General features: G+C 44.8%; 1 protein-coding gene across 1 annotated transcript; it reads left to right on the top strand.

Annotated features, from left to right (window-relative positions):
* Positions 1-7414: 7414 nt before the first annotated feature.
* Positions 7415-9445, top strand: LOC150027185 (uncharacterized). The gene has a single exon (XM_090303853.1). The coding sequence runs from the start codon at positions 7415-7417 to the stop codon at positions 9443-9445; it is 2031 nt and encodes a 676-aa protein (XP_090159979.1).
* The last annotated feature ends 6417 nt before the right edge of the window (positions 9446-15862 follow it).

Raw genomic sequence — 15862 nt, 5'->3', positions numbered from 1 at the left:
GTCATCACCACCCTCAAACCCCTCTTGGCTAAATATAAGTTATATATAGTCAATTATACTCCAAAATAATTTAACCAATCATATTTTACGATGTTCCTTGTTTCAATAGTCTCATCGGGAAGGTAAAACCCTATAGAATGACTATTATTTATGTAAACATGTGAGATTTGTGTTGTTCTATTACACGGTGGATGATCTCAATGTTAATGTAGTTAGTCAAAGTAAGTGGTGACCCTTGCTACCAACTTTCTACACAATTAATTAATTTTAGAAATTTTGAGGTTTGTGTTGTTCTTGGGTATGTGCACTGCATGAGGTATGTGTAAAGTAACCCCCTAATGGATGACACAAAGGTCAAGTTCTCTAATCTGACTATTAGTGTAGGTAGAGGTAGTCATATTAAGTAGTGACTTGTGTAAGAATAAATGATGACTTGCTACAAAGTTTCTGCATAGTTAAGTAATTTTATAAATTTTAAGCTTTGTGTTGTTCTTGTGTAAGGTGGTGAATGAGGTGTGTATAAAGTGACCTCAATGGAATACACCAAGGTACAATTATCTAATATGAGTGTTAATTAGTTAGAGTAAGTGGTGATCTGTGTACAAATAAGTGGTGATTGGCTACCAACTTTTTGCACAACGAAGTAATTTTAGAAATTTTGGACTTTGTATTGTTCTTGGATGGGCGATGCAGTGCATGATATGTGTGTACAATCACCCTAGTGGAGAACATGATGGTCAAGTTCTCTAATGTCACTGTTAGTGTAGTTAGTCACAATACATTAAATGGTGACCTATGTAGGAATAAGTGTTGAACAAGGTGCTTTGATGTCTCCAAATCCAAGTGAATTTCTTGAAGACCTTGCTGATGGTTGTGTGTGTCTCTTGTGTAGTTTGAATTTGTTAATCCACTCAAATTAATGATCCAAGGTTGTTTGATTTTAATTCTTTTGAAAAAGATACGTTTTCAAAGGAAAGTGAAAAATCAACCTGTTGAAATTTTGATTCAACCGGTTGTTTTACACTTAGTGTATTTTGAAAAGGATTTGAAAAAACTTGACTTTGGTTGACTTTGCTGTCAAACCAATTCAATCAATTGTTTTGTGTTTTCAATCGATTGTTTTTCTAAAAACCTTAACAAAATTCTGTTAAGTGGCTTTAATTTGTTTTAAATTATTTAAATTGTTTTGACTCTTGCATTAAATGCTTTGACCAACTGATTGGAGTTTAAATAAGTTGTTTTACGTTCTTGGTATGAATTAATTCAAGAGAAATCATTCAAACCAGTTCTTCTAAGATTGCTAAAAAGCTTTGGATCTTTTCTAAGAGTGGAATAGGATTGTGCTGTATCAATTGTTCTTTAATTTGTGATAGTACCCAGGTGTACTCATTCCTCTCTCTCATGACTACTGTATTTCTATGAGAATTGTTGTTGTGCAGATTTAGAGGTTGTTTTGAAATTTGTGGTGTATTTTCCAAAGGTCGTGTGTGTTCTTGAAAGGTTTAAGATCACCACTTTGGTGTGTTGTGTGTGTAATCAAGGTTTTTGATTGCTCAGTGAATTCTCTGTGGTTGTTAAGGACTAGATGTAGCTCATGATAAAGAGTGAACCAATATAAAACTCTCTATGTTATTTCTCTATCCTTTCTCTCTTTTAAAACTATTTTTTTGCTTGTGTTTAACACTGCTGGTATAAATAACCGATTCTTTTGCAAAAACAACCAGTTGATATTTTGCAATCACATTAAAAACAATTTTGAACTTGGCTGAACTGAATTCTAATTGATTGATTCCTCATTGTCTTTCAATCTACCTTTAACATTTTCGAAAATCTTTCATAAACAATTCACCCCCTATTGTTTAAGGCCTATAATTCTAACAATAAGTGGTGACCTATTACCAAGATTTTGTATAGTAAAATAATTGTAGAAATTTTAAACTTTGTTTTGTTCTTGGGCAGTGCATGACGTGTGTGTAAAGTGACCTTAGTGGAGGACACCCAGACCAAGTTCTTTAATCTCAACACATGTAGTTAGTCACAATAGGTGGTGACTTGCGTAAGAATAAATGGTAATTTGCTACCATTTTTGTGCACAGTGATGTAATTTTGAGCTTCGTTTTGTTGGGTGGGGTGGTGCATGGGATGTGTGTAAAGTGATCTTAGTGGAGGACACCAAGGTCAAGTTCTCTAATCTTCATGTGAATGTAGTTAGTCACAGTAATTTGCTACCAAGTTTGTGCACATTAATAAGTTTTTGAAAATCTTAGCTTACTATTGTTCTTAGGTGGGATGGTGAATGAAGTGTGTGTAAAGTGACCTCAATGGAGTACACCGAGGCCAAATTTTTAAATCTCAGTGTCAATGTATTTAGTAATAGACACACTAAGTGGTGACCTAGGTATGAATAAATGGTGACCTATTACCAAATTTATGCATAATGAAGTAATTTTATAGATTTTGAGTTTTTTGTTGTTCTTGGGTGAGGTGGTGCATGAGGTATTTGTAAAGTGACCTCAGTGGACGACATCAAGGAAAAGTTTTCTACTCTTAGTATCAATGTAGTTAGTCACAAGAAGTGGTAACTTGTTATCAGTACAGTTATCGTAGTGGACCAATCGAACTTGTAGTTGTGTACAATATTTATAATTTATGATTTAGGTTGGACAATTTTATTATTTAGTGGGTCTGTGTTACCAATGTTACATTGTTCAAAATGTTTAAAGTAATCGATTTCATTTTTCATTTGATAAATAAATTTCACGTGTGATAAACAAACTCAGTTCACCTTATTCATCATCTTCCTTGATCACTGTGCAAAAACTTAGAGCAGGTAACTTTCTAAATGATTTTTCTGAATGACCAACGTATTAACCTCAACCATACTCGAGTCCAATTGGCCAGTACTTCAATAAATAAAATATTTCATACTAAAATTAATCAGAATATGCATTTAAGCATAAAAAAAATCATTTTGAATAAAAATATAAAAATTATGTCAAAAAAGTCTAATTCAAAAGTATGTTTATAATAAATATTTATTTTACTAAGAAACATATTTAACTAGATTAAATTGAGATTCTAAGAATATGAAGATAAATTGATAATAATAACTAAGTTGAAAAAATATTATCATAATTACTATTAATATTACTAATATTATTTTTATTGTAATTACTAGTAATATTAATATTATTATTATTATTAAAATTATTACTATTAATAATAATAATAATATTGTAATTATTATTAATATTAAAATTAAAATTATTATTGATATTATTATTAATATTATTAATATTAGTATTATTATTATTGTTAATTTTAATAATAAAATCAATAAGAATATTATTATTATTAATAAAAAACCAAAACCGAAATCAAATAAAAAAGAGAAAAAATAAACCTGTACAAAGAAATCTTTTGCAAATACAGAGAAAAGTATAAAAAAAAAATGAAACCCTAAGTAAAAATTAGGAAAAAAATTCCAACGTATTAATGTAGTAGGTCCACAAACTATTAAAAATATTAATACTTTTGGGGCAGATTTGGTGCAGGATTTTAAAAATAATGCGAATTCAATGGTGATTTACACTTTCGCTAGTTTGATTTGGTGATAATTAGATTAAAAGCAATTTGCTGGATATTTTGGCTTTGCGAAAAAAAATTATTGGTGCCATGTGTTTGGATTAAGAATTAGAAGTGGGATGTTAAAAAATTATGTAAACGTAATTTATATAAATAGATGATGGATTTTAGGTTTAGATATAATTTAATAAAATAAAAGATTTATTAATTAATGTGAGAATATATATATATATTATTATTATTATTTAATGAAAATTTAATCTGCTGGAGATTGGAAAATAATATAAATAGGGTTTTGTCTCTATAAAGAATGTTGTTTTCACGGTTGGCCATCAATAAAGGTATGACAAAAATAGAATTGTCAAGAGATAGACAAAAGGACTCTCATGCATTAAGGTAAGTGTTTATCGCTATTATAATTGAATGTGATGGGCGAGAATCATAGTTTCTAAGATCCTTAAGATGATGTACATTGTTTATTACTGTACGTTCTTTATTTTACATGTGGTATGTGAGCATGGTTGCTCAAATTTATGATTTCTGCATGAATGATGTTTTTCCCAATTTTATGAACCTTAATTTTACAATTATGAATATTGTAAAGAAAATAATATCATTTGAGGATAATTTTGATGGTTTAATTTATCCCTTCATTCCTGTTGCACTATGAATTGATTTCAAATTAAAATAATGAAATTTCAAGCCTTCCAGTGCACAAAAAAAAGATAAATTGTAAGGTATAATTTATCCTTAATTTTTGTTGCATTATGAATTAAATTCAAATTAAAATGATGAAATCTCAAGTCTCCCACTGCATCATAAATCATGAATTCTTATTTCATTTTAAATGCAAGATGAAAAGATTATGATAAATAAAAAGTATGGGAAATCACATATTTTATTTCAATTAATGATATTATTTTTGAAATTATTTGTATGATAGACTTGTAATCACCAAAGTGATAAAATCTTTATGTTTTATTTAATTCCAAATTACTGATGAATTTTTTTCAACTAATGATATTATTTTTGGAATTATTTGTATGATAGATTTGTAATCACCAAAATGATTAAATCTTTATGTTTTATTTAATTCCAAATTAGTGATGAATTTTATTTCAATTAATGATATTACTGGTAAATTTGTAATCACCAAAGTGATCAAATCTTTATGTTTTGAGAATTTCCTTGCAATACTTGGATTGACTTAGAAAGAAGTCATCCTTTCATTGTTGAACGTGCAGTCCCAAGAAGAAGGACAACTCCTCCATCATTGACATTTCAAATTCTCCCTACATGGCTGCCACAAATTCTTTACATAAGTTATCATTAGTAGCACCAAAAATAATGTCATCAACGGATATTTGGACTAAAATAATGGCAAAATTTGAATTTTTGATAAAGAGAGTTTTTTCAACTCGCCCTCTTTCATGGTCACGAGACAAGAGGAAATTACTTAACCTCTCATACACTGCCTTGGAGCTTGCTTAAGACCATATAAGACCTTTTTTCAGCTTGTATATATTCTTGGGATGTTGATGATCTACAAACACGGGTGGTTGTGAGATGAAGACCTCTTCATTGATAGCTCCGTTAAGGAAGGCACTCTACACATCCATTTGGAACAATTTGAACTCGCTCATGAAAGCAAAAGCTGGCAGTAACCTTACAGCTTCCAATCTGGCCACTGGTGCATAAGTCTCATCATAGTCTATCCCTTCTTCCTGATTGTACCCTTTTGCAACAAGTCTTGCTTTGTTCCTTGTTATCACCCCTTATTCATCTACCTTGTTTCGGAACACACACTTTGTTCCAATGATGTTCATCTTATCTATTTTGGGAACCAAGAGCCACACATCATTCCTGACGAATTGATCTAGGTCCTCATGCATAGCACCAATCCAATTCTCATCCTTGAGAGCTTCATCAAATGATTTGGGTTCAACTTGATAGATGAAGGCCATGTGTCTGTAGTAGTTTGCTATGGTTCTTCTTGTAAAAACACCTTTATGAATCTGCCCAATTATGTTTTCCACAGAGAGGTCTCTTGGAATCCTTCATTCCTTGGGTAGCTCCTCCTGTTGTAGAATATTAATCGGTTGATTCGCAGAATCAATCGATTGTTTTTCTAGACAGGTTTCCAAATTCTTTAGAAAGATGTTCTGCTCATCTTCTTCTACACAATTCCTCAAGGAACCTTGTTCTGCAAGGTTAGTTTCATCAAATACAACATGTATAGATTCCTCTATAGGCATGAGTCTTTTATTATAAACCCTATAAGCATGACTAGATAAAGAGTAATAAGAAAAATATCATTGTCTGCTTTCTCATAAAATTTTCCAAGATTTTCTTTACCATTATTCAGAATATAACACTTACATCCAAATACCTTTAGATGACCTATATTGGGTTTCCTTCCATTGAGCAGTTCATATGGAGTCTTCTTCAACATAGGCCTGGTGAGAATCTAGTTCATAACATAGCATGCAGTACTTGCAGCATCTGCCCAAAAGTATTTTGGAAAGGATGATTCACTCAATATTGTACTGGCCAATTCTTCAAGTGATCTGTTCTTTCCTTCCACCACACCATTCTATTGAGGTGTTCTTGGAACAGAAAAATTGTGGAAGATACCAAGTTTTTCACAAAAGGAGTTGAACTTTTCATTCTGGAATTCTCCTCCATGGTCACTGCAGATAGCACATATGTTGCTGCAGCATGTATTCTGCCACCTCTTGATCACTTTTTGACTTTCAGAAACAGTGTCCATGTGAACCCTTTATCACATAGTTGGCTTATGCTGAGAAGAATATGCTTGAGTCCTTCCACATGTAGAATATTATGAATCAAGAAGTTGTTTTCATTCCCTATAGTGCCTTTCCCAAGAATCTTCCCTTTATTGTTATCCCCATAGGTAACATGACCTTCTTGCTTGAGGATGATGCTGACAAACTTGGATATATCTCATGTCATGTGTTTGGAAGAACCATTGTCCAGATTTTGACCGACTTTGAACCGGTGAGAACATAACCCATTATGGATTTCTCATCATAAAGTCATATTAAGGAGAAAGGATGATACAATAGTACATGGAAGGAAATGTGTTGATTAAATGACATGTAACCGCCATGACTCTTATTGTTTCTGTATCCTTGATTTTGATTAATGATAGAACCAATTTACACAAGGCCTTCCAAGGCGCATTATGATTTATGTAGTTATTAAATCATAAAAATATTATAGCTCATATGAGTCAAGTTGGAGAATGTTATAAAATTATGTAAATTAATTTAAGAAGGTTGGTGTACTGGGATGACCGACCGGTCCCTCGACCCAGTCAACCCATGTGTCAGGACCATACTTTAAGGTACAAGGTCGACCATGTGTCACACGTGCCCGACCGACACAGAGTGCTCAAGTCAAAGGTTGACCCAATTAACGAAGGTTAACCTATGGTTAGGAAACGGCCTAATCCAACCCTAATCACTAAACAACCCCCCAATCCGGCCCAACAGCGAGGGCCCATCAAGGTACTATAAATATCACGCATTCCAAGGAACAAGGTACGTCATTATCTACAGTATTCCAGCCAGCCGAATACGATACCCCACTGACTTGAGCGTTGGAGTGCCATCTGCAGGTACCCCACCCGCTTGAGGAGTCATCCAGCAAGGAGAGCCGAAGGAGGAAGTGAGATACGACCGACCGAGCGACATTCGAAGACAATAGTTCTCCCAGTCCCCAACCTAGTTCGAGAACAATTGGCGCCCACCGTGGGGCCGAGGAGAGCCAGCAACAACCACAACAGTAGATGGTATCAACCCGCAACATGGCAAGCATGACCGAAGCAGACCAAACAACAATGATGATGGCCCTTCAGAAGGAGCTAGCAGAGATGAAGAAGGCACATGAGGAGACGGCTAAGAAGAATGAAGAGGAGATCAAAAACCTCCAAGAAGAAAACAAGCGGATGAAAAGACTGGTCGAGGGGGTGCCGTCCCTCGCTATGACTAATCAGGCCGGCAGGTCCCACGCCACCGGGGCCGGCGTCCAGGCCGAGAAAGACACCAAGAATGATTTCACCCTGGAAATGGATGGGGAATCCCACCCCAGCAAGACAATCAACACCACCGCTCCAGCGGGCCCGGACCGACGCCATCCCTTCACCGACCGTGTCATGGAAACCCCCTTGCCAGACAAGTGGAAAGGCTTTAACAGGGACCGTTATGATGGGACGACCGACCCAGATGAGCATGTGGACGCATACACGACCCATATGAGCCTGTACACCACGGACGACGCAGTATTCTGCCGAGTCTTTCCAACCTCACTGAAGGGCAGCGCTCTGAGCTGGTTCACCAAACTCCCAGCACACTCAATAGACTGCTTCGAAACACTGGTAGCTAAGTTCGACATCCAGTTCGCAACCAGCCGCCCCCACCATCTGACATCCATAGCCCTGGTCGGCATTCACCAAGAGAGGGGAGAGTCCCTCCGAACGTTCATCGACCGGTTCAGCAAGACCGCTATGAGCATTCGCAACCTCAACCCTGAGGTGGCGATGCACCACATGCTGACCGCCCTCAGACCCGGCCCGTTCGCTGACAGCCTGTGCATGCAGCCTGCTACCAATCTAGATGACCTTAGACGCCGAGCGGCCAAGTTCATGCAGCTGGAGGAACTTCGTGAATTCAGAAACAACGCCCGAGCCGAGGCAAGCGGGGAAAAGAAAGAAGATAGAGAGCGGCCAGGAAGGTCCCGAACCGGTTGGGACCAGAAAAGGGACAATCGCGGACCCCGTTTCTCCCGCTACACACCTTTGAACGCGGAGAGGAGCAAAATTTTACAAGAGGCCCTGAGCGCCGAGTTAATACCACCGCCCCGAAGGGCCTTGAGCCCAGAAAACGCCGACCGCAACAAGCGATGCCGGTACCATAAGAATACCGGCCATTCTACCGAGGAGTGCCAAGCCCTGAAGGACAAAATTGAGGAACTTATCCAAGCCGGGCACCTCAGGCGCTTCGTGCGCGGAACCCGAGAAACGCGCTGCTCCCCATGCAAGGAGCAAACGGTCAGGAGACGAGACCAAACCCCCCCAGGCCCACGAGATGGCGACAGGCGGGGAGACCGACGGGGACGAAGAGACGACCCCCCACAAACCGACACCCGCAGAGGCCGAGAAGTGATTAACACCATAGCCGGAGGGTTCGGTGGCGGAGGCAGTACCAACAGCGCACGCAAGAAGCACCTCCGCGCCGTCCACCAGGTAAATCTTGTCTCCGTCCGACCAAGGATGCCACCAATCACGTTCACAGATGAAGATTTCAAGGGGATAGACCCAACCCAGGACGACCCCATGGTGATATTGGTCGACATCAACAACTTCACGATCAAAAAGACCCTCGTGGACCAGGGGAGCTCGGTCGACATACTGTACTGGAAGACCTTCAAAGCCATGAGAATACCGGAGGAGGAAATGATGCCCTACAACGACCACGTGGTCGGCTTCTCAGGGGAGCGCGTAGGGACGAGAGGATACATAGAGTTGTACACAACGTTCGGCCTGGAAGGGGCCAGCAAAACCCTCAAGATCAGATACCTGGTCATAAACGCCAACACGTCTTACAACATCCTCCTCGGCAGGTCGTCCCTCAACAAACTTGGAGCGATCGTCTCCACACCCCATCTGGCAATGAAGTTCCCTTCCCTCTCGGGCGACATCCTGACCATACATGTAGATCAAAAGGTCGCCCGAGAATGTTACGCCGAAAGCCTGCGGGTCGAGCCCACACAACAGGGGCCCAACGGCAGCCGCTCGCCCAGGCGAAAGATAGCCGGCCGTGGAAGAAGCCCCCGCTAACACTCACCCCAACCCAAGAAGGGCATCACCATGGCAGACCTGGATCCCAGAGAGGTTGAGCCGAGACTTGAAGCCAAGGACGAGCTACGACAAGCCGAAATCGACGGGAAGGATCGGTATATAAGCATAGGCACGGCAATGGCCGCCGCCGATGCGGACTTCGTTCACCAAACCCTCAAAAGAAACGTAGACCTTTTTGCGTGGACGACGGCCGATGTACCAGGCGTCCACCCGGATATCATCACCCATCGCCTCTCGGTATATAAAGAAGCCCGACCGGTCGTACAAAAGAAGAGGAACCATGGAGAGGACAAGCGGCTGGCCGCCAGATGTGAGGCCGAAAAGCTCTTGAAAGCCGGCTTCATAGCCGAGGCACGATACTCTACTTGGCTAGCCAACGTCGTGATGGTTAAAAAGCCGAGCGGCAAATGGCGAATGTGCGTAGACTACAAGGACCTCAACAAGGCGTGCCCCAAGGACTCATATCCCCTTCCCAATATCGACCGGCTCGTAGACGGATCGGCCGGCCACAAGATATTGAGCTTCCTGGACGCCTACTCCGGCTACAACCAGATCAGCATGCACCATAGCGACAGAGGTAAAACGACCTTCACGACGGACGGTGCAAACTACTTCTACAAGGTGATGCCGTTCGGCCTAAAAAACGCCGGGGCTACCTACCAGAGGCTCATGGACAAAATTTTCAAGGGGATGATTGGCCGAAGCGTAGAGGTCTACATGGACGACATCGTGGTGAAGTCCGACTCGTGCGGCCAACACATCAAAGATCTACAAGAAGTCTTCGACGCTTTAAGAAAGGTCAACATGCGCCTTAACCCCGAGAAGTGCGCGTTCGGCGTCGAAGGCGGCAAGTTCCTCGGCTTTATGCTGACCCACAGAGGAATCGAAGCAAACCCCGACAAGTGCAAGGCCATAACGGAGATGAGGAGCCCGAAAAACTTGAAAGAAATTCAACAGCTGCTTGGCCGACTGACAGCACTTTCCAGATTCGTACCCCGCCTCGCCGAACGGATCAGGCCGATAGCCGCTATGCTCCGCAAAACTTCGATATTTAGCTGGAACGAGGAGTGCGAGCAAATCTTCGGCCAGCTCAAAGAATTCCTGTCCTCGCCGACCGTCATCCAAAAGCCCCGCCTAGACCTACCCATAGTAGTCTACTTAGCGGTATCGGAGGAGGCGGTCAGTGCCGCCCTTGTCCAGGAGGTAGACCGCGAAGAACACCCGGTATACTTTGTCAGTCGGACGCTCCATGCAGCCGAGACCAGGTACCAAATGATAGAGAAGGTGGCACTGGCCCTAGTGCTGACGGCAAGGAGAATGCGCCCGTACTTCCAAAACCACGAAATCAGGGTAAAGACCAACTATCCCATATATAAAATTTTGTCTAAACCCGATCTTGCAGGACGAATGATAGGGTGGTCGGTCGAGCTTTCAAAGTTCGACATCAAGTACGAACCGAGGGGTGCCATCAAATCCCAATGCCTAGCGGATTTCGTAGCCGAGCTCCCCAAGAACACAGAAGTCTCAACCAAATGGGTCCTCTACGTGGACGGCTCTTCCAATAAAACGGCCTGCGGAGCCGGGGTCGTCCTCGAAGGGCCTGGGGATTTACTGATTGAGCAAGCCCTCCAGTTCTCCTTCAAGGCAACGAACAACCAGGCGGAATACGAGGCCATACTGGCCGGCCTCAACTTAGCGAACGACCTAGGCGCGCGAGAGGTTGCATGCAAGAGCGACTCCCAGCTGGTCGTCGGCCAAATCAAAGGAGAATTCGAAGTCAAGGAGCCCCTCCTCCAACGATATTACCATACCGTCCGTAACGTCATGGCCAAGTTCGACGCGGTGGCGGTCCAACACATACCACGAGAGGAAAACGAGCGCGCCGATGCACTCTCTCGCCTGGCATCCACGAAAAAACAAAGCCACCACCGATCGGTCGTCCAGGTGCGACTAGCACAGCCGAGTGTAGGTGACGCCGAGTGCATGACAGTCACCGAGACCCACACATGGATGACCCCAATCACTCAGTACTTGGAGCATGGGACATGCCAACCGGGGGAAGAGAAGAATATCAGGCGGCAGTGCGCCCGGTACACCATGATCGGTCAGGATCTATACCGAAGGGGGTACTCTACGCCACTCCTAAAGTGCCTCACCAAGGAACAATCCCAATATGTGCTGCAAGAGATCCACGAAGGGGCATGCGGGAGCCACTTTGGAGCCCGAACGATGGCAGCCAAAATAATCCGCGCAGGGTATTATTGGCCGACCGTCCACGGAGACAGTGCCGACTACGTCAAGAAATGCCAAAAATGCCAAGAGTTTGGCCCCCTCCACCACCGAAAACCAGAGGAGCTACACAGCATGACGTCACCCTGGTCGTTCGCTATGTGGGGAATGGACATCATCGGCCCATTCTCACCAGGCAAAGGCCAAACAAAGCATCTGCTGGTCGCGGTGGATTACTTCACCAAGTGGATAGAGGCCGAACCGCTAGCCACGATCACCGTCCGAAACGTCCAAAACTTCGTGTGGAAAAACATAGTATGCCGGTTCGGCATACCACACTCAATAGTATCCGATAACGGCCGGCAGTTCATCGATCAAGGTCTCATAACTTTCTACGACGACCTCGGCATCAAATCCCTCACAAGCTCAGTCGAGCACCCACAGACGAACGGACAAGCTGAAGCGGCCAACAAGGTTCTGTTGAACGAGCTAAGGAAGAGGCTCGACACTGCCAAGGGAAGATGGACGGAGGAACTGCCCGAGGTCTTATGGGCATACCGCTGCACCCCACAATCCACCACACAAGAAACCCCTTACAGCCTCACGTACGGCACCGAGGCCATGATACCAGTAGAAGTCGGGGAGCCATCCATCCGACGCCAACTCTTCGACTTATCCCTCAACAAGGAAAGTCTGGCGGTCGGCCTCGACCTCTTGAACGAGCTTCAAGACAAGAGCAAGATACGAGAAGCGGCATGCAAGCTCCGAGCGGCAAGGAGATACAACACGAAGGTCCAGCCCAGAAGCTTTCAACAAGGTGACCTCGTCTGGAGAATGTGCAGCAACGCTAGGAAGTCGGACGGCAAGTTCTCATCAAATTGGGAGGGACCATTCCGAATCCGAGAGGTGGGAGAAGGGGGAGCGTACCATTTAGAGCACCTATCGGGAAAAATTATACCTAGGACGTGGAATGCCACGCACCTAAAATTTTATTTCAGCTAAACATGAATAAAATATACGCACTCTTTCCTCGCCCGGCCTGTCCATCGGTCGGAGAGGTTTTAACGAGGCGTTTCGTATATAAGTGTATACAATGAACGACAAAAACGGTTCGGCCAGGACGTAGCCTCAACCGGCATACCCTCCCGAACCCGTACCCACTCGGCCAGGATGTAGCCTTAACCGGCATACCCTCCCGAACTCACTCGGCCAGGATGTAGCCCTAACCGGCATACCCTCCCGAACCCACTCGGCCAGGATGTAGCCTTAACCGGCATACCCTCCCGAACTCACTCGGCCAGGATATAGCCTTAATCGGCATACCCCCCGAGACATACATAACGATCGGCACAAGTCCGCCTAAAATAAACACCTAAGTCGAATTCGCTAAAAGGACGGCCGACTTACCGAGCTCCGTTACAATCACTTGGTTGATTTTAGTTATCAAAAGTTACTCAATTGATTACACATACCGACCGGTTGCTCCGTTCTTTTTACTTCGTTAATTGTACGAGTTAAGTTTAAGGGTTCAAGTCCATTCGGCTAGTAAAGTCTCGATCGTCCAGAAATGCAGAAACAATTGAAGAAAACTGATAACATTAAATTGAAGAAAGGTGGGGGCCACACCCCGGCCCCAAGGGTCTAAAAGTAAAGCTGACCGCCTAATCTACGATATTCAACACCTCATTAGAGGGGTCAGCTTCAACTTCTTCAACAGGAGGAGGACCGGCCGCTGCAGGGACCAAACGGCCATCCACAACTTCCATATCTTGGTCAAATTGACCAGATGGAGGTGGACCGCCATAGAGCACCTCAGCTTGTCGGACGGCAAGATCGAAGCTCTGGCCAATGAGCACCATGGTGTCCTCCATGGTCTTCAGAACTTCGGCCTCCGCCATCCCCTTGGCCTCGCGTTCGGCCGCAGCTTCCTCCTCCTTCAGGGTGGCCCGACGGTCGGCCGCTTCCAATGCCTTGCGAAGGAGAATAACCTCCGCAGCTTTCTCGGCATCGGCCTTCTCCAGCTCGGCCGCCTGCACACACAACTTCTTTTCGTAAGTTGTGTTGGCCTCCACGGCCTGCTTTAGGTTAAGGCCGGCCTCCTGGAGATCGTGTTCGAGGCGCGAGATGTCCTCGACCCGGCTTCTCCGAGCGTCCGCGCCCCGGCGGGCCAAAAACAAGCCCCGGCAGATCATCTCGATGCCGCCGTCCAGGAGGTCATCGTCAGGGACCGACCGGATCTCACCCTCTATGTTGGAGGGCAACTTGAAGCTCACGGCCCTGGAGAAGGACCGGTCGTCCCCGAGCGCGAGCATCGACCCGCCCGCTGTAGCCAGAGGCACTGCCACCCCCGTCGGAATTGGGCGGTTAAAGTCGTCGGTAGGGGGGGCAGTCGGCCTAGAGGACCGCGCTGGAGGAGGGGTTGGCATCTGACCCGCCGCCCTAACCGTTCGGGCAATATTACCGCCCTCGCGGCCACGCTTCTTGGAGGGGCCAGCCTCCTCCGCCCGGGGCCTGGCACTGGTGGCCCCTCTCTTCTCATTCAATTTGTTCTTAAATGAATGCAGCATCCCGACGGCTTGGGGGGCTTCTCTCTTGGCGATTTCTACAAACCAAACGAGGAACGGTCAGTCGGAACATGGCATAAAAAATAACAAGACCAAGTGCATGAAAAAGAACATACCCTCGAAAGCCTCCGCGCGATCGGTCGCATTGTACAACGACATGAGCGGTCGTGCGGGGAGCTTCCTGGGAAGACTATCAAATAAAGAAAAAACGAGCCGCTCATGCTCGCTCGGATGCGCCGGCCTCGGCCAATCCGTTATCTTTGTCGGACTCCTCGACCAAAAAAGAGGGAAGCGGGACCGGCCAACCTCATCAAAAGAATAACGTGTCCCGGCCGGCTCCACGTACACTTTAAAAAACTTCTCCTTGAAGTTCTTATAAGAGGCCATGAAGGGCTTGAACAGCACACTACCCGCCCGGCTGACCAGCGATTGCCAACTGGCAAGCTTGGCCGGGTGTGACGAGTAGAAATGAAGAAAGCAAGAGGGAAGAGGGCGCAACCCAAACGTCCGGCATACAATGCGGAACGCTTGCATCGACGCCCACGAGTTGGGGTGGAGCTGAGTCGGAGCCACGTTCAGCTCCTTCAGAACCCCGGCCGTGAAGGCATCAAAGGGCAGAGACACATGCAAGTCTGAAAAAAGACAAGCATACATGAAGAAAAAAGGAGGCTCAGTAGATGACCGCTCCCGATACACACGGTCCTCCAAAGAGCAAGGACCGAATGCCAGCAAGGATTCCTCGGCCGAAGCCTTCAAAACAGGAACCTCATCCAAAAATGCGCCAACAGAGGCGTCGGTAAGAAAGGAGGACGACACCTCACATACCCGGGGATCTACCCAGGCCGGCCCCACATGGGGTCGCGACCCCTCAAAAGGGGCAGAGCGGTCGGACGCATTACCAGCGTCTTCCCTCACTAAGCCGGGAGAGGGAACCCTCTCCACGTCCTCAACCGGGGAAGCCCGGCCAGAAGAAGAAGAAGAAGAAGAAGAAGAAGAAGAAGAGGAAGAAGACGAAGAAGAAGACGAGCAAGCCGGGGGAGACTCGGCAAGAGCAGACATGACTAACCTTGGAAACGAACGAGGAAAGCAACAAAGGACGGTCGGTTTGATTCGAGGTGTCGGAGCTCAAGCAAAGATAACGCGTGGAACGCTACTATTCCCAGCCCCTATTTATAGCCCGGGGGGGCCTCGGAATCCCAAACGTCACAAGAACCTCAACCGTTGGATTCGTTTGATCCAACGGTTCGTATCGCTTCGCGCTCAGAAAAACCCCTCATTAATGCGCGTCACGTCAATCGCTCAGACGCCCCCAAACATCACTTCATTCATCATTACACAATCCGCCCGAGGCCCATTCTTCAGACTCTTCGGCTGTACCACCTCTCGAGCCTGGGGGGCAACTGTACTGGGATGACCGACCGGTCCCTCGACCCGGTCAACCCATGTGTCAGGACCATACTTTAAGGTACAAGGTCGACCATGTGTCACACGTGTCCGACCGACACAGAGTGCTCAAGTCAAAGGTTGACCCAATTAACGAAGGTTAACCTATGGTTAGGAAACGGCCTAATCCAACCCTAATCGCTAAACAACCCCCTAATCC

The sequence above is a fragment of the Phaseolus vulgaris genome, chromosome 6 (assembly GCF_051622355.1).
Source record: "Phaseolus vulgaris cultivar YP4 chromosome 6, ASM5162235v1, whole genome shotgun sequence".
NCBI classification, from domain to species: domain Eukaryota; kingdom Viridiplantae; phylum Streptophyta; class Magnoliopsida; order Fabales; family Fabaceae; genus Phaseolus; species Phaseolus vulgaris.
Note: the sequence above shows the minus strand (reverse complement) of the source record. Positions and strands in the feature narration are given on the sequence as shown.